Genomic DNA, 18,952 nt, shown 5'->3' on the forward strand with positions numbered 1-18,952 from the left:
GTAAGAAAACAAAAGTTCACACTCCTGTTTGTACTTGAGTAAAGCCGTCTTCCACTTAGTACATTTACACTGAGAAACCTTACTAGCAGTATTTTCAAATAACCTTAATGCACATGAACATTCAACCTTAGGAAATATTAATTTACCATAAAAACATATTCACTATTTATTGAAATTAAAAAAAGACTTATAAAACTGAACGCAAATGTTTGAAAGGATTTTACATAAAGCATCAGTTACTAATGAACAGATTAAGAAGTCAGACTGGACTTATTATGCACTCCTATTATACAGAAGTGGATTCTCAGACCCATCATAACATGTCAAAAGATATCCACCCTCCATCCCTCCCCCAAAAGAATCCTATAAAAATTGCTCCAAAGCCCCTTTTGCATTGCAATAGTGCAGCAAACCACAAGTAAACAATTGCCTGTTAACCTGTTATTCCAAATACAGACTGAAAAGGCAACAGGCATTTTGTGCAATTTTAACAAACTTTTAAGTTGAAATATCCCCATCACACAGTGCTGTCCCCCTTCACAGAAGGCAGGGAACTGCTAGGCTCATCATGTGGGAGGACGGCCCCTGCTGTGTAAGCTATGGAAGTGCGCCTCCTTCAGGATCTGGTTGATGTGGAAGTAAGGACCTTGGCATAGTGCAGACTGCTCATGGAAAGACTGAGGAGGGGTCACAGGACTTGATCCTGGCATTATGTGGTGTAGGCTGCTTTCCGGCCCACTACCTCTGTCAGGGCTGCTGATGCTGCTACTGCTGCAACTACTGGTGCTCCCGCTCTCGCTGCTGGAGGACTATGGAACAGAAGATTGACAAGAATGAAAGTCATCTTACTTTTAAGCCATTGTTATTTACACATCTCAAGTAGGTATTTTTTTCTGGATAGCGCTCCCTTCTGTTAGCTGAGTAACCTGATCATCCTGTTCTCAGTGAACTCCGTAGCTGACAAATTGCATATTCAGCTGTGCTAATAGCCACAAACACATTCAAATAATCTAACATTCCTTTGTGAATTCCCCTATTCACTAAAAAGGGCACAAAAGGCTGCATCTTCACATACCCCAAATATTACCCTATTGCCTGCTCCAAAGATCATTTATAGGCATTTCAATTTTGCTCACTCTGAAATAACCATCTTGCTTGAATTTGTGCATTAACCCATTCTACAGGAAATGCAAAAAACCCACAATGTAGCCTCAAGTCTCCCAAGTAGTGTTCAGATCTTTCCATCACTTTATGCACAAATCAATCTGTATTATGTTTCTTGTATAAACAAGGCTTGCTGTTGGAGGAAGGAAATGCCCATTTCACTACAAGTTAGTCGTGCATAACATGGACAGACACTGAGTCCATACCAGGGTGAGAAATTGGATCTGGCCAACTAGCCAGATCATTTTCTTCCCCCTACCCCAGCAGAGCTACCCGCCTGATGTCAGGTGACCTGTTCTTCCTGCTACACTGTCTGAAATTGGCCAATCAGTTGACCATCAGTGCTTGCAAAGCCCTGTGCACAGTGGTGCCCACAGAACTCCTTTTGGCTTAGCTGCATTTTTAGCTGCCCCCAACCTCATATACAGAGGCTTCATGCACTAAATAAGGAAGCCTGGTAGATCAGAGCTTCCCCACTGCTGGTGTATACACACACCTATTATCTTTTCAGCCTACTTCATGCACCAAGTTTAGCAAATTCTGGCCTACTGCAGCTCCTCAATAATTCAATTGCCCTATTTATTTCTGCAGTATCATACTTCTATGCTTCCTACACTAGACAACTAATTGCCAATCTCAGTGTTTTTACAGTACCTTTGAAACAAGTACTGAACAGTTGAAACAAGTACTGAATGGTAAACCTGCAACTTACATGCATTTAAATTGTGCACATTCAGCTTTCACATGTGGCAAAAAAACAAACAAGAAATTAAAAAGTGGACAGAGTTCTGGGAAAAATGACTTTGGCAATCCTACCTGCCATTGAACCCACTGGGTTTTGACTATACACAATTTTGGCTTTAGGTGCAACCCCCAGAACATAACCCCCGCATAAGTTGCAGGCATACTGTACAGTAGAAAGGCAATTGCTAGGCAACTTGTAAGTTCATTTATAGCTGTATACAGTTCTGTATAATACAATGCAAATGATGTGCACGTGCACCTGTATCTAAAAGCAGACCAATGTTTCTACATCATATAGCTCCATGGCCAATTCTACCAAACAAGGCACACACATTTCAAGTGATTGAAGAATTACACACACCCAAACATAAATAAATACACAAAACCTTCTTAATTTAGGCTCTACGGGCCAGGGATCAGAAGATAAGTTCCAGCATATTAAACCCTGAGTCATTATGACCACTTGGTATAAGCTTGTCTCATAGTGTTATTTCTGAATAGAAGCCCTGAGTACACCAACCACAAGATTTTTACATTGAATTCAGGAGCGTAGCTGAACACAAAAACTAGTGGTGCTGTACAAAAATGAGCAGCATTTGGAAAATGATAACATTACCAGCTGCACAGCGAATTACAGATTTCTGAATTGTGTTAATTATATTTAAAATATGAAGTACTAGTTCTGCATATGTGTAACTGCCAGCAAGGGGAACCCCTGGTTCCATCGTAAATTGAGTGTTTAAGCTGCTCTACCCTCACTTCAGGATTATCTCATTGAGTTCTACTGCCTAGTAGGAAATAGCTAGAGGGTGAAACCAAAGAAGACCAAGGACCAAATCAGAAATGTTTGAACAATCTTGGCACTATATAGACATCATGTTATTTCTGTTCCTGATGCTACACTTGAATGTGATCACATTGTAAGAATCTTTTATAAGTCACTATGAGAGCTTCTTAGAGCTTGAAAGCAGGATGTAAGTATTCTAAATCAATTAATGAATATATAGCTCACATCTCTTATTTAAACACTCATGGTTTCTGAACCAACTTCAAAGGCAGGTTCAAGGTCTTCCTCACAGTAACCAAATCGGAACTGATCATCTGGACATATATCTATTGCTTAAACACTCCCCATCAGTTGATTAGACACAAATTCCCAAAGCAATACCAGCTCAGCAATGAAGTGGAGCACATCTTACCTCTGTATCCCAGGAGTCATGAAAAACAGCATTTTGGCTACTGCGTTTTGTTTGTGGGATGTGGACATCCTCCTCTATGCCATTTCGTCTCCTCTTCCTGAAACAAACAATGCAAGAACAGCAGAGATTAAGTTTCATTTCTTGTACCTAGCACACTTTAATAAAAAACAATGTTACAGCTCCTGCACTAATTACCAACAACTAGTTTAACTGCTTTGCAGTGTTTACATTTTTCTTCAGCTGCCCATTTTAGTAAGGAGTCAGACATTAAACCCAGAAGAGATCAGTATCAAAGGATGTAGTTCAACCTGAATTAATTGAAGAATGTTTTTTCACCACTCACCTTACTACTCTGTGAAACCTTGGAAGGAAATACCTTTAACAATTAATCACCTCTTGAAATTACCATCCTGGTCCTTCCCAGACTGAGGATCTCAGTACAGTGGATGCTCGGGTTGTGAACCTGATCCGTGCAGGAGGCACGTTTGGAACCCACAGCGTTCGCAACCTGCAGTGCCGTGTCTGCGTGCGCACGGGTCGTGATTCGGCGCTTCTGCGCATAGTGCCAAAACCCGGAAGTAACTCGTTCCAGTACTTCCGGGGTCTGCGCGGTGTGCAACCTGAAAACACACAACCTGAAGCATCTGTAACCCAAGGTATGACTGTACAATATTCAAGATTTCTCCAAGCAACAGCCATTTCTAAAAATTAGCCATGGAGTATTCTGAATGACATCCGGCTATATTAAAGAACGGTTATGTTCTTCAGGTTTATGGCCTTCAACTAGACATCAGTATATATCTCTCTCTCTATATATATATACACATATATATATGTCGGCAGTTAAAATCAAGTCAGGTTGTAGGAAACATTGTAATAAGACTAAAAGGAAGCATCTTCATTCATTCATGGGTATGTTCACTTTGCCTGAAGGGCTTGACTTAATCGTCAACAAAAGCCCTGCTTTGACCATTTTGTGGAATCCAGAGTACAGTGACATTTTGGGCCAAAACTGTAGCTTTATGCTCTTTGACAAAATGTAAAGCAAATGGTTCAAAAGTCAACGTGGGTACCTTGATGGGTAGAAATGTCCAAGGATCATTAAACATATATTCCATCTGGCTAGACATTCAGTTTTGGATATTATTTATCCATGCTCTTATGGCATTATCCCATGAGATTAGGTTATAGCATTAAAAAGGTAAAAGGTAAAGGTACCCCTGCCCATACGGGCCAGTCTTGACAGACTCTGGGGTTGTGCGCCCATCTCACTTAAGAGGCCAGGGGCCAGCGCTGTCCGGAGACACTTCCGGGTCACGTGGCCAGCGTGACATCGCTGCTCTGGCGAGCCAGAGTCGCACACGGAAACGCCGTTTACCTTCCCGCTGGTAAGCGGTCCCTATTTATCTACTTGCACCCGGAGGTGCTTTCGAACTGCTAGGTTGGCAGGCGCTGGGACCGAGCAGCGGGAGCGCACCCCGCCGCAGGGATTCGAACCGCCGACCTTTCGATCGGCAAGTCCTAGGCGCTGAGGCTTTAACCCACAGCGCCACCTGCGTCCCACAGCGCCAATTTACAAACCTTTACCTATTATTGACACTATCACAAAACTAATATATTGATTAGACTCAAGTCCTCATTCTTTTTATCCCACTGAATTTTCTAACCACACACCAGTGATGACACAAGACCTCAGGCAGCTGTTTTTCCTAACTGCTAATAGCATCTCTGCAGGATGGCAAGGCACAAAAATACATGGCAGTTGGAAATAGACTTCTGCATTTTTTATGAGAAGCCTAACACTCTATATAACAGAACTGTGCTGACAACTGTGTAGGGTGTACAGTTACAGAATTCAAACCCTAACTAACCCTGGAACATAAAGTTTGAGTAGCAAAGTGGCTAAACACAATCAGGATTGCATTGCACAAGTGTAAATTATGTGCCCTGTTTAAATCTCACCTCAGCCATGAACTTACTTAGGTGGCCTTTGGCTAACACTAGCCTTTTAATCTCAGCCCATCATTTGCAATACAGGGCTAATACAAAACCTGCTTTACATGGTCGAAAAAGCATACAACTAGTCTTAAGGAAATGCAGATTCAAAACCCCCCACTCAGCTCACTGGGCCACTTTGTGCCAGTTGTGTTTCTCTCAGCCTTAACCCACCTCGCAAGGTTGTTGCAAATGTAAAAAGAGGGTTGGGGCAGGAAAACGACATATTCCATCCTAAGCAAGACTGAGGAACATAGCAGCCAATTCCTAGGGGCTGAGGTCCCTTTGACCCCCCCCAAAAAAAAATATTTGAGAGGGGACCAACCCCCCCCCAAGTTTATGGGTACAGTATTTCCATTTAAATAATGTGCATATGCCACATCTTGTGATCAGTTATGTGGAGCGGGGCTTACCTCTCCTCCCCAATATTTTATCCACGTTTGGCACCCCTGCTGATGAAAGGTGGGCTATAAACGTAGGAGCCATTCTAACGCACGGAATCTATGCTGCGACCCTTCCAAAAAGAATTCGGAAGCGACTAATACCCCCCTCCTCCCCACAATGACATATTTTTGAGTAAAGGTGATCAGGATTGCAGGGTCAGCAACCTAAATTTCGGCGGCTGGGGGAGGGGGCGCGTGTACATGTAAGGGGAAATCGTGTATGCGTAGGGGTGGGGTAGGATAAAGATGCCCATTTGTTTATTTTCTTTTGCCCTGTCAAAAAGCTTCGCTTAAAATGGCCACTGCCGGGCCTGGTTCGCGTCGAGACCGAAGGCGGCTCTCCTTCAAGTGACCCAGAACCCCCTTCCTTCGCAGAGGGACGCTTTCGAGACCAGCCATGATCACAATTAACGTTGCCAGGTGGTTTCTTGCGTCCTCCCATCCCCCACCCCACCCCCGCCAAAGTCGCCCTTCCCGTAGTCGCCGTCCATCAATTCCCCGACGGGAAGCCTCCCCCGCCTATGCGCCTCAGCCAACGGAGCCTCCCCTCCCTCAGCTGCAGACGCCCCTCCCCCCACCCTTGCCGTTCGAAGTTTTCCCCCCTCCGGCCACCGTACGTTCTTGTCCCCCCCCCCTTAAGCCGAGGGCCTCCCCCCACCCCCACCGCCGCCCATTTCTTTCTCTCTCCCGCGGCCTTCCTCACCTCTGCCGAGCTCCCCGCTCGCTTGGCAGCGCCCCCCGGCAGCTCATGGCCGGGCCGAGCCGCTTCTCGCAGAGCCGAAAGCCGAAAAGGCCAGCAGGCCCCGCTGTGACGCTCCCAAACAATCTCTCCTCAGCAGCTCCCTCCCTCGGCTCTCCGCCCTCCGCCTCCTTCTTCTTCTTCTCCTCCTCCACCACAAGCCGCCGCTTCCGGTGTGCACGCCTCCCGCGCAAGCGCACTGGCAGCACAGGGAGAGCGCTCCCTTACCTCCCCCCCTCCCCAGCCTCCGAGACTCTTCAGCCCCGTAACCGGATTGGCTGGCGACGCCGAGGCCGTCCCCGCATGCGCCTAGTGTGATTGCACAGTATGCGGCGGGCGCATGCGCTTTCACAAAACTCTTTTCTTTCCCCCGCCCTCTCGTCCTGCGCATGTGCGGAGGTCAAGCGTTTCAGTTCCGTCAGAGGGATACGTCGCAGTAATAAATAGCCTTCCTCATAATCATAGAGCTCAGCGTTGTACTTGGCCGCTTAGGTGTAAATGCCCCTGAGCTCAGTGGATCCTGCTTCTAAGGGGAAATGGCGTAGGATTTGACCGCGGGGCTTCGATCCAGTGCCCTCTTACCTGGGAGTAAGGACCCACTAAGCAAAATGGGATTTACCTCTGAGTAGACATGTATGGGATTCCACTGCAGATGCGTTTTCATGTGGAATAAGACCGAGGAGGCAGGAAACACGGGATCGAGCCACGGCAGTGTTTTAAAGCCACAAAATATAATTCAGCAACATTTCCTACACACACACATACATATACATACATACGCACATATACACCTTTTTTACTTGGGCCAACATGTCTGCTTTTGATGGAGCTTTGGGCTAGGAAACAATTTAACTTCGCCTCGCTCCCGTGGTATTTCTGTGCGGATTCTCTTTTTGCTGTAGTTTCAGCTACACCCATTCACAGGTTCTGTTAACGAACGAAGTCCGTTGGAATACGGTACATGTCACAGACTGGTCAGTGCTTCCCAAACTCGGGGGGTCTCCAGCTGTTTTTGGACTACAATTCCCATCGCCTCCCCCCATCGTTCATCCTATTAGCTAGGGATGATGGGAGTTGTAGTCCAAAAAAAACCCCAAACAGCTGGAGAGCCTTCGTTCCTGAAATTTGGATAGTGGCTGTGGCAGGTTTGCCGCGGCGATTTTCGACGTCGTGTTTTGCTAATAAAGACTTGAGTAGGTGACACTTAATTAGAGTTGGTGTATGTTACTCTCAGCCTGAACCTCCATTTGAAACGTGATCGAGTGGAGATGGTTATAAACTCCACTAAAGGCTGCAAGGTGGAGATGTTAACAACAGGCTACATTACATCCTAGGGTCTTACAAATGCACTCTACCCCGCTGCAATGTGGGGTAATAATAATAATAATAATAATAATAATAATAATAGTAATATAATTTATTATTTATACCCCGTCCATCTGGCTGGGCTTCCCCAGCCACTCTGGGCGGCTTCCAAAAAAATATTACGCCAGACTACATTGCATTGTTGTCATGAACCACAGTCAGTGTGTAGCTTTATAACGCCGTATTTAAAATACACACTTTCTGGGAATGTGCCAATCATGAGATTGTGCGATCATATACATCACAAACAGCGCCCCCATGCAGAAACAAAAGCAAATCCCCATTAAGTATGAGTTTATTTGGCAACTTTCATGATTACTTGCTATGTTTGGTAGAAATATGCACCTATGGAATATATTTTACGTCCCTCATTCTATTCCAAGCTTATTATCATTTTATTATTTCGTAGTTTTATTCTTTTAGCTTGAATTTTGGTTTGGCTGGAAATAGAAAAATACACATTTATAGTCTGCTGCAAAATAAAGCTCCTGATATCAAACTAAGGTAAAGAAAATCAGGTTTTGCATAAGCATTTCCCTTGCCATTTTAAGAAGCACTTTGCTGCCTTGCGATCTCTTACCATGGCATGATGCGACTCATGTGACTAATGGCCAGGCCAATGCGCAGCTGTTTCAACAAGAGCAGCTTTATTTAACCCCACTTTCAGTTTCAATGGTTTCTACGGAAAGTCTGCTAGCAGCATCTGGGAAGAGCGATGCCGAGAACATTTGACACAGCTCATCACCGGTTTGTGGAGCTGTAGGATTAGACCTTCATTGATCGAGGTACCGGGGGGGGGGTGGAGTTTACACAAGCCCTGATGTAGTGAGATATGATTTAAACAGATTTAAAACAAGCAGTTCTGTCTCTGATCTCGGCTATAAGGCAACCTGGGAATTAAGAAGCTAAACTTGCTTTCCTTTTCGCCACTGGCAAATGAATGAAAGCGTCGCAAACTTTCGTTTCGTGATTCCGGGGCGTGGGGTGTTTTGTTTCCGCTTTGCAAGTTGAAAGAACTGCTCCTTCTTGCTAGAAGCTTAAAATTCCCATCATTTAAGTCTAGGAATAATACTACTTTTATATGAAAGGAGACAATGACGGTATTGAACAAAGGAAGCTTCCCTTCCACTACATCTCCCTACCAGGAAAAGCTGGATTTTTCTATGTTTTACAGTTAGATAATCAACTCACTCCAATCCATTAATTTAAATGGAAGTACAACTCTCTGTTCATGAAAACAACACCCCTGTTTCAGCCCTATTGTATCGATTGATTAAACCCTGGCTTTGTTCACTGGTGGAGGAAGAGGTGTGTGGGAGGAGTGCATCACCCCTGGCAGTGCAATCCTGGCGTGGTGCCATCGCGGGTGTTTCGCTGCCCGTGCTGGGCACTGCGCCCCCAGGACACGCCCCACGCCCCCAGGAGACTGGCTTTGCTAAACTGTAGTTGGAGTGCACATGCCTTTTCACTAGTACTGTAGAACCTCAGCTTATATTACCCTCGGGTAACATAAACTTCGGGTTGCAAAAGCGGCAAACCCATAAGTGTTTCTCCGCATGCGCAGAAGCGCTCTACCATGCCACACGCATGTGCAGAAGCGGTCCCTCCGGTTGCAAAAACCTCGGGATCCAACTGGAGCTCCGGAATGATTCCCATCCGCAACCACTGTACCACTGTAATAGGAAGAATTGTGTTCCTTGTAGTATTTTTTTATGGAAGAAATGTATCTTAAAACTATAAATATGACTTTAAGAAATCACAAGTCAAAACTAATTTTATTTCCATGTAAAATGGAAATAATAATAATAATAATAATAATAATAATAATAATAATAATAATTACAACTCACAATTTTCCCAGATCAGGACTCAAGGTGACTTACAGATAAAATAGAAAAACCAAAAACATAGTCATTAAAAAGTAATTAAACCCTAATTGAATTAAAACAATATAAGAAGATCTATTAAAAATACAGAAATGAAACTGGTAGCAGATGGGACACACAAAATACAGGCATCACTTTACTATGCACCTGGTATAAGTTCCATTAGAATTGTTCCTACACTCACTCCTTTCCTCGTGAAGGGATGTAGGAAAGTTTACCAATCCATGCTGTCTTATTTTCCTCTGCAGGCAGAAAAATGGCAGGTATCACTTCAGGAGTAGAAACTTGCCCCTTCTGCAAAAAGCCATTTAAACGGCTCAAGTCTCACCTGCCTCACTGTAAGATGGCGGGAGATACAGACTCAAGGAATGTTTTGCCTCCCAGCAAGAAAGCTGGGAAAAAGAAAGAGCAGATCAAAAGCACAGAAACTACCTCCAAAAAAGAAATTAAGAAAAACAAAGCAAAAGCAACAACACATTCCTTGCAACCACAGGAAATACCTGGATCAGCAAGATGCAGCCATCAGCATTCAGTTGAGGATGCACAAAAGCAAATCAAGTGTGCTACTGAAAAAGCACACAAAACTGAAGGCACAAATCAAGGAGCCTCAGAAGATGTCCGAACACAATCAGCTGAAAAGGTGTTTTCAGCAATGAAGCTTGCAAAAAGGTCACCCACAGAACAGAAAAACAGAAGTAAACCTACCCCTAACGAGGAGGAATCTGCATCCAGTCTCACTTTAAAGCCACTGAATCAGAATGGAAAATCAACTTCAGAATCTCCTAGTGGAGCTAGCCAGACAACTAATCCTTCTACGAAACAAAGGCAAAGGAAAGAAGCATCTGCAAAGCCAGATTCTTTCACTGATAATTTACAACCTATTCCTCAGAGATTTATTGATACTGTAGAACTAGTGATAGAAAACCATCGTGTGAGGATATTGAGGAACAAGTGTGAATCATCTGTTCAGAATATCCCTTTAAATAAAGGTGCTGTGGGCAACCAGAAGGCAGGGTGCTGGCCTGCGAAACCACCATCTGGAGAAGCAGAGATTGCCTTGGCTGATGTGCAGCAAAGTATTACAGAACCTGTGGGTGGAAAGAGCGCTTCAGGTCTTGAATTTTCAGGGAATATTGGGAGTGGAGAGACAAAAAAGAATGTGACTACAATTAAAGCACACACTTCCGATGGCCGTTTTATGGACAACTTCAGTCAAGTCTCCAACACTCCTGTTCAGCTGGCTGCAGGAATAAAAAGCACGATTGAAGAAAATCCTGTATGTTTCAAAGGGGAGGGCTATTGGAAAGAATCTCCAGTTTACATCAGTTTCAACTCAAAGATCTATCCCTCATTAACAGAAGCCCTCAGAGAAAGATATAATGAAACCTCTAACTACTACTTAACTAGTCTGGGAAAAGAGATTGCTTTGCGTTCTGTTGTGACTATAGGAGATAAAGGCACAGGGATATATGTGAATCAATCATCACTCCAAACGTTAGAAATGCCTACTGCCTATTGGCCCACACCCCCTGATAGAAGCATACGCCCAAGTCCTTTGGGACTGGAGTGGTTTCCAGAACTGTATCCTAATTATCGTGGGCTAGGTTTATTTTCAAAGAGGCCATCTCAGTGGGCTACAATCATCCCGGAAGCTAAAGTACTCAGTCTCCCTTGGCAAGGCCAGCAAGGTAAAAGGGGAAGTTTTTCACTATTGATTTCTAAGAGAGAACAGTTCACACTGCTACCCAGTGGGCTGGTTTGTTGAAGTGGTGATTGAGTCACTGTCTGCAGGCTACTCTCAGGCTGTATACAATACAGTGGTACCTCGGGTTACAGATGCTTCAGGTTACAGACGCTTCAGGTTACAGACTCCGCTAACCCAGAAATAGTACCTCGGGTTAAGAACTTTGTTTCAGAATGAGAACAGAAATTGCACAGCAGCAGTGTGGTGGCAGCGGGAAGCCCCATTAGCTAAAGTGGTGCTTCAGGTTAAGAACAGTTTCAGGTTAAGAACGGACCTCCAGAACAAATTAAGTTCTTAACCTGAGGTACCACTGTACAGAAGTACCCTATATCAGTTTCATACAGGTTTAACAGTTACACCTTCCCCGAAGAATACCTGGGAGCTGTGGTTTCCTGAGAGTTCGTCTGAGAGTGTTAGGTGTTCCTACTCCCTTTCAGAGAGCTATGGCTTCTGGGACCCCCTGCAGAAAGGAAATGGCTATTAAGCCAATTTTTATATAATGTAGAAAGTTGTGTCTTGCAAGCTGTAGTTTTGCCCTCACACATGCCCTCCAGTTAATTTATAGCAGGATGCATGAGGGTGCCGGCATATTCTCAGGTTGCTTTGGATATGTGGTCATGCTGACTTTTTTTATTCCAAAGGTTCTAAAAATCATTTCAGATGTTTAGAAAAGGTGGTGGTAGTTTGGGATAGGCTGCGGGGAGCTGTGTGAACAACGTGACCTTAGTACTGGGAATGTATCTTGGTTCCCCGGTGCAAGAAACCTGCAACGAAGAGCTAAAAATTTATTCCAGGGAATCAACTTCTGTCTGTTTATTATTTCAATGGGTGTTTTTTTGTTTCGGTTTCAGAAGTGTATATAATAGGAAAGTAATTCCTCAAGTAATCTGTAGGTAGGGTAACAATATAGACTAACATGGCTACACTTCTAGATGTTGTTACCAGATGTTGTTACCTCCTCCCTTGTTCTCTTATAATGGCAATGGCGCCCATGTGAGAAGTTCCAGCTGAAAATAAGCTCTGAATGTTACTATAGATTGAGTACACATTCAAGTTCAGGCTCTATAGGCTAAGCTGGGAAGCAGAACACCTTAGATTTTACCATGAAGCTGGTTTGCATAAATCCATCCTTCTCCAGGGAACACGGACACGGGTGGCGCTGTGGGTTAAACCACAGAGCCTAGGACTTGCCGATCAGAAGGTTGGCGGTTCAAATCCCCGCAACTGGATGAGCTCCCATTGCTCGGTCCCTGCTCCTGCCAACCTAGCAGTTCAAAAGCACGTCAAAGTGCAAGTAGATAAATAGGTACCGCTCCGGTGGGAAGGTAAACGGTGTTTCCGTGTGCTGCTCTGGTTCGCCAGAAGCGGCTTAGTCATGCTGGCCACATGACGCAGAAGCTGTACGCCGGCTCCCTCGGCCAGTAAAGCAAGATGAGTGCCGCAACCCCAGAGTCTTTCATAGGCAGCCTGGAGCCCTTTCTACTGCCTTTAGGTCTACTTGTGAAGAAGCACCCATGCTTGCAGCTTGCTTGTGAGTCAGCCAATTGATTTGCTGTGGTACAAAGGGGCAAGGAAGAGATTTCAGCCTGCTGTTTTGGAACTAGAGCTCTTTCCAGATTCCACGTCTAACATTTCTCACAATGTCTGCTTGGGCCATCATGCAGAACATCACAGGGAAGCAAGTTACTCTGAATACACTGACCTACAAACCTCACTGGTCAGTGATTCAACCAGTATGAGCTTTACTGGCTAGTCTAAATACTTAATCTGGGGATGGGACCCTGATGGAAACTTGCAAAGAGAGGAGTTTATTATTGCCGGGGAGGCGGGGGAAAGGATCTAGTTGTTTTCCTTCCTAGTTCCACTGGCAGAAAGGCGTCTGATGGATGTAAAATTCCAAGATTTGCCTGCTTGGTTAGCCACCCGTGACTTGTCTCTGCAGGGGATGTTTGGAGCAACGCAGAGGTGCGAGAGCAAATCATGCACTGTGTCTTTCTGTGCTGCTTTGGAATAGTCAGTTGTCTGGCAGGAGAGTTGAGGATGGCTGCACAGCCCTTGTTATTATGCATGAAAAAGGAAAGGCTTGATCTGTACCCTTAAAACTACTGACAAGAACAATCAAACTGCTCCTGTCTTTCTCCCTAAACAGCCTGGAATGGATACTACAACAGATACATCAACGTGAAAAAGAACGGAGTGGCTGGTATCTCCATCCTGCTTCTGGGCTGTGTCCTCAGCTATGCTTGGAGCTATCCACACATTAGTAAGGCCTTTTATCTGCATTTATCGTAGACAAGGTCACTGTTGCTTGATTTCTTGATCTTTGGTATGTGGGGTTCCTGCTGTTCAAGAAAGCAACCATGCAAACTCATGTACAATGCCTTTGGATTAAAGACTTGATAACTTTTTTCCCACTATGCTTAAGCGACTGAAGGTTCAAAAACTGTTCCAAGAATGCCCTTTAATCAGAAAGTAGCTATACCCCTAATCAGTAACTATTTGTACAAGAAGACTACTTTGAGGAGTGGATGGAGGGTGGTAGACCAGGGGTGCTCTCCATCCCTGAGTTGGCAACTGATGTTTAGTCTCTGCTCTTTGCACCCAATAGAAAGGGAAAGTTCTTACAAGACGTCTGTGGAGCATAGCTGAGAAATATATTGCTGCTCTTTTACGAGAAGCTCTCTCACTGCACAATCGTATGGAAGCTTATTTGAAAATAAGTCCCGTTGCTTTCAATTATACATATTGATGAAATGGCAGCAGAAGTATAAACCTCCACATTTTTATAGCTTTAATTTTGGGGTTTTGTTCTCTCCCAATGATAGAACACAGTCGCTGACAGAAATACCGCTGGCAAGAGAATGCAAGAGAATGTGGCGGAAGGAGTTGGCATTCAAGCAGATTTGGACCTTGTTCCACAGGTTTGTTCCAGGAGGAAAAAGACAAGCTGAAAAATTCTGCAGAAGACACTAGAAGTACTTTTGTTCTTGTTACTTAGGAGCAACATCTACATAAGGACTTCCATCTGGAGGCCCTTGAGAGATAGTCATCAGTCTTGGCCTAGAGCAGCCTTCCTCAGTGTGGTGTCCTCCAGAAGTTAAATAGCTCCTGTCAGACATGAAGGAAGCTGTGATCCAAAAACATCTGGGGAGCTGCAGATTCCCCATCCCTGTTCTAGACAGACTAGCAACAGCTGCAATCTCTTGTGATTGTTGACAAGAGCCAACAGCAGTATGAACTCACAGTTGTTGACTACTATTAAAGAAGCAAATAACTATTTCTCTTCTACTTTTCTGAATATATGAAGTCTGCTCAGGTTGCATAAAAGAAGATGGTATTAGTCTCATGTGGGAATCTGAGTGGAATTAAAATACAACTGTTTTTCTTTAGGGATGATCGGACCTTTCATACCCCATTTTTTGAGAAGAACTGTGGATGAGGGTCTGTAGTGGATCTGGTCTAGCCAAGACCAGTTTTAATATGCTTTTATCCTGGGTATTAAAATGTATTTTGCATACACACATCACAGAGGTACAGCCTTTGGTACTGTGGCAGGTGAATGCATTCTTTATTTTATTTTAGGTTGTTATTAGACACAGACTCATGACATTGCTAATGATGAGACGTATTTCCTGTGCCTGCACACTTGAGCTGTCTTCACGGGAGTTAAAAAAAATATATTAAGTTTAGTCAAGGGCAAAAACTTCCCCACTTTATAACACTCATGTAAACCTTTGAAAAGAACAACAGTGCAAGGCTGCTTCTTCATAACAATAGCCTGTCTTGCATTGTTGTTGTTGTTGTTGTTTAGTCGCTTAGTCGTGTCCGACTCTTCGTGACCCCATGGACCAGAGCACGCCAGGCCCTCCTGTCTTCCACTGCCTCCCGCAGTTTGGTCAAATTCATGCTGGTAGCTTCGAGAACACTGTCCAACCATATCGTCCTCTGTCGTCCCCTTCTCCTTGTGCCCTCCATCTTTCCCAACATCAGAGTCTTTTCCAGGGAGTCTTCTCTTCTCATGAGGTGGCCAAAGTGTTGGAGCCTCAGCTTCAGGATCTGTCCTTCCAGTGAGCACTCAGAGCTGATCAGCCCTGAGTGTCTTGCATTATTATTTCTTATTTATCCATTTTCCTTCGACGGGCCATGAAGATCTAGTGGCTTATTTGTAAGAGTAAACGGGCCCCTTCCATAATTATATTGCAGGATGAAGGCTAGCACCATCCTAGATTGTGGGTGGGTTTCACCCAACAAGCCTCATCCATTTCCACTTGTGCAACAGCTTTCCATTGACATACTTGGATCTACTTCCAGCCTGCTATGCCATTTGTGTCTCTGGGTGACTGTTCAAATGGAAGAACATAAGAAGAGCACTGCTGGAGCACCCTGTTCTCATGATGGTCAATCAGATGGCCATGGGAAGCTCACAAGCAGAACCTGAGGACAGGATTATTTGGGTAGGAGCGAGTGCTTTCAGTGAATAATGTGTATACAGTCTCGGGCTTAAGAGCATTCTAGCACCAGTGAAGATGGAATGGTTTCAACTAGTCCACGTTGACCAAGTGTCCCAAAGCAGCCAACAGCGCTACAGTAATAATGGATTTTAGAGCGTACTAAAGCTGAGCAGGAGTAACATCAATAATGTACTGTTCCATTTCTGGAGGAAGAAATCCATACCAATAACTAGCTAAGATGCCCTTTTGAGTAGAAGCTCGCCAGACAAAAGTGAGATGCCGATTTAAATCAGGGCTGACTCTTTTGTACTCAAGTCACAATGGATTTATAATTCTGTAGTTGTGGAAACCCCACACCTGCAATTAATTGCTGGGTCTTTATTGCAAACATTTCACTTCCAGCACTTGATGAACAGCAGGAAGTATATTATTGCCACATTTTACACGTTCCTGTGAAACTTAATTTGACTGCTTGCAATATAAATCCTGAAGATTTTCCTAGCTTTTTGGCTTGGGGCTGCATTTCTTTTATAAGAACACAACTGGTCGTCCTTTTTTCTTTGCTGCTAGACGTGCAGTACACCTTTGCCAACTGTTGCTTTTAAATGATTTGTAGCTCTCTCGGCTGGAAAAGGGAAGGGAACAGGTGCTTGGTAAATCCTAACTGCCGTTGTCGAGGTGCCATCTTAATCTTTGAAATAGTTTCTGTACCATGTGGGGATATAACACAAGCCAGGGGAAAGATTCTAGTTCAGAACCTGAATGTTTTGTGGGAATGAACGTGCCTCTTGCAGTAAGTTACAATAGCCTGCAGATGGTGATCAAGTGTCAGTATAGAAGACAAGCGTGCGCATGGTGATGACATGTAAGTGTTGATGAGATGCTTTGCTTGACAGGTATGTGCCACCTGGACTTGTCTATCACGGCAAGAAGGGAATTTATGGGGAGAACATCCTAGCTGCTAGGAAGGTTTCTCCGCCTTTCCCAGTAACATCGTCATGTGGCTGCTTGCTGTTGATTTACTGTGCCTGAGGTTCCCAAATGTTTTTGCAAAGCTTGTCTTTCAGAAACTGGGGCCCAGATAAACCCCACAATCTCATCATGTTAGGAGACCCCCTCGCAGAGTGACAATCCCCAGCATCCTTAACAAACTGCAGTCCCCAAGGTTTTGGTGCGGTTGTGAACTCTGTTCATGCAATCAAAACCTATTCAGAGGTCTACGCCTTCCACCATTCCTGAGCTACAGGGTTGCTGCTGCTCTCAGTATGCATCCTGCAAATGTTCTTGGGCCCTCCCAAGTCCTGCATGCACACCCCTCTATCCTGTCTGTTGGGCTCCCAGTACAGTGATTCCACCCATCTTTTAGGGGCCGCAGAGGATGAGGGAAGTGGGTTTGGGACTTCTGTGGCATGCCGGGTTGCTCTACTGCAAACATGCTGAGAAGGGCTGACTGCTTTTACATTCTTATTCCTGTGCAGCTTGCTCAAGCTTTCTAGATACACACACAGTCACAGGTTGCTGCTGGGGACGTGCATCATGGAAACCAGGCCTGGTGTGTTTCATTTCCTTCAGTCCACAGTGGAGCTCTAGAAGGCATGCACATAGTCTCTCATCTGCTATTCTCACTGTTGCCTAGTCACCACAAACTTGAAGACAAGACCCTTTGTGGGAACTTGCATGGTTTGGTGGGAAATTCCCATTATCCATATGATGATGTCTGCATCTTGACCAGGGGTCAGCAAACTTTTTCAGCAGGGGGCTGGTCCACTGTCCCTCAGACCTTGTGGGGGGCCGGACTATATTTTGGGGAAAAAATATGAATGAATTCCTATGCCCCACAAATTTCCCAGAGATGCATTTTAAATAAAAAGACACATTCTACTCATGTAAAAACACGATTTAGAAGGCGATTGGGCCGGATCCGGCCCCCAGGCCTTAGTTTGCCTAACCATGATCTTGACTTCTCCATTAAGTGGTACTCTATGGACTCCAGATCCTTTTATGAAATAAGTAAAGTATCACTGTTCCAGGTGTAAATTCTTGGATCACAACTGCTGCACTGTGACAAACAGCTGGGGAGGTTTTAATTTGATTTTAAAAATGGATATCTGAGAGTATGTATTGCTGATACTGAAGATTTTTTGAAAAACCAAGTGGCCTCCATGTGTACTTTAAAAATATATAATGAAAACGGTGTTATTACAGTTCCCCGCCTGAGCATTTATGAGGGCTGTAGTTGCAAGCAATTCTTGGCTACTACGCCTGGGATATTTTAGTTTAACTGACAATGTATCCCTGTACATGTTTACTTGGAAGCCCCACTGTAAGTGGAAATTGCACCCCTAAATCACCTTACAACATTTTTCATACTGCAGGAAAAGCTCAGTGATGCTCAAATGCAAACCAGTTCTTCAGCAAAAACCAACTTTGATTAAAGGTAGCATCTTCTGTGTCTGCCCCAAAACAAGTTATACAAAGTAAATTAAATTCCCAGTTGGATTTCCATCTGCCGCCTCCGGGACGCACACTGTGTAATAGATCATTCATAACTAGTCCAGAATTTGATAAGAGGCAAATGGCGGCCTATTAAAACTGATCCTTTTTTTTTTTTAAAAAAAAAAGCAGCTTCCAGATAAGTGACCAGTTTTGCTGCTTTGCATAGTATTGAGTTCTCCATCACAGGATGCAGAAAGGAAAGAACTGATTTGGCAGAGAGATTTTATAACCCTGCAGAATGAGGTCATTTTCTTTGACAGAATTGGCTTCTCTGAAACCATCAACCCAGGGAATGGTCTCTGCAGCTCATGACATAGACAACAAATGACACGGCTTTTGCATTTTCGCTTGGACTCAATAGGCATCAAAAAATATAGGTCACTGGCTAATTGGGTGCTAAAAAGGTAGAGGCTATGTCAGGAACACAAGATCAAACGTTATTGATGAGCTGTTTTCTGTCGAGAGTCAACCTTCCGACTACAACCTATTCCCTTGAAAAGTGTGGATCTATCTCTTGTGTCGAAAGGGGAGCTTGGCTAGAGCTTCAGGCAGTAAACTCGCATCTGCTTCCAGCTCTGGAAGCCCCAATCCTTGCAAAAGACATCAGGAACATGAGCGTTGTTGGATTCAACGTTGTTACAGTAGGGCTGAGAACAAAAAGAGAAAAGCTATTCAATTGTGTCCGCTGTCTATATTTATTGGCAGCAAAGTGCAACTGATCTCAAT

General features: G+C 44.2%; 2 protein-coding genes across 4 annotated transcripts; one reads left to right on the forward strand and one right to left on the reverse strand.

Moving 5' to 3' along the window:
* Positions 1 to 141: 141 nt before the first annotated feature.
* Positions 142 to 6,440, reverse strand: VCF1 (VCP nuclear cofactor family member 1). Its single transcript, XM_079965733.1, has 3 exons — positions 6,249 to 6,440; positions 3,108 to 3,204; positions 142 to 809 (listed from the first exon to the last, which is right to left on the reverse strand). The coding sequence occupies exons 1-3, from the start codon at positions 6,293 to 6,295 to the stop codon at positions 567 to 569; spliced, it is 387 nt and encodes a 128-aa protein (XP_079821859.1). The 5' UTR covers positions 6,296 to 6,440; the 3' UTR covers positions 142 to 566.
* A 1,346-nt stretch (positions 6,441 to 7,786) lies between these two features.
* On the forward strand, positions 7,787 to 14,556 carry MTNAP1 (mitochondrial nucleoid associated protein 1). 3 transcript variants are annotated; one of them, XM_079965509.1, is made up of 4 exons: positions 7,787 to 8,153; positions 8,317 to 8,434; positions 9,784 to 11,223; positions 13,429 to 14,067. In XM_079965509.1, exons 3-4 carry the CDS (start codon positions 9,792 to 9,794, stop codon positions 13,569 to 13,571), a joined length of 1,575 nt encoding a protein of 524 aa, XP_079821635.1. In that variant the 5' UTR covers positions 7,787 to 8,153; positions 8,317 to 8,434; positions 9,784 to 9,791; the 3' UTR covers positions 13,572 to 14,067. The 3 variants fall into 3 exon arrangements, with proteins under 3 accessions (XP_079821635.1, XP_079821634.1, XP_079821636.1); XM_079965510.1 differs by adding an exon at positions 14,105 to 14,556 and having other exon boundaries at positions 7,789 to 8,434; positions 13,429 to 13,542; XM_079965508.1 differs by having other exon boundaries at positions 7,787 to 8,434.
* Positions 14,557 to 18,952: the final 4,396 nt, after the last annotated feature.

Source organism: Podarcis cretensis, assembly GCF_951804945.1.
Source record: "Podarcis cretensis genome assembly, chromosome: 2".
In the NCBI taxonomy this organism is placed as follows: Eukaryota; Metazoa; Chordata; class Lepidosauria; order Squamata; family Lacertidae; genus Podarcis; species Podarcis cretensis.

Bases quoted from the DNA above. Each gene is read 5' to 3' on its own strand.
- VCF1 (XM_079965733.1), bottom strand. From the start codon at position 6,295: ATGAGCTGCCGGGGGGCGCTGCCAAGCGAGCGGGGAGCTCGGCAGAG. The intron at 3,205-6,248 runs GTGAGGAAGGCC...TGTTTGTTTCAG, and splicing joins GAGCGGGGAGCTCGGCAGAG to GAAGAGGAGACGAAATGGCA. The intron at 810-3,107 runs GTAAGATGTGCT...TCTGTTCCATAG, and splicing joins ATGACTCCTGGGATACAGAG to TCCTCCAGCAGCGAGAGCGG.
- MTNAP1 (XM_079965508.1), top strand. From the start codon at position 9,792: ATGGCAGGTATCACTTCAGGAGTAGAAACTTGCCCCTTCTGCAAAAAG. The intron at 11,224-13,428 runs GTAAAAGGGGAA...CTCCCTAAACAG, and splicing joins CCCTTGGCAAGGCCAGCAAG to CCTGGAATGGATACTACAAC.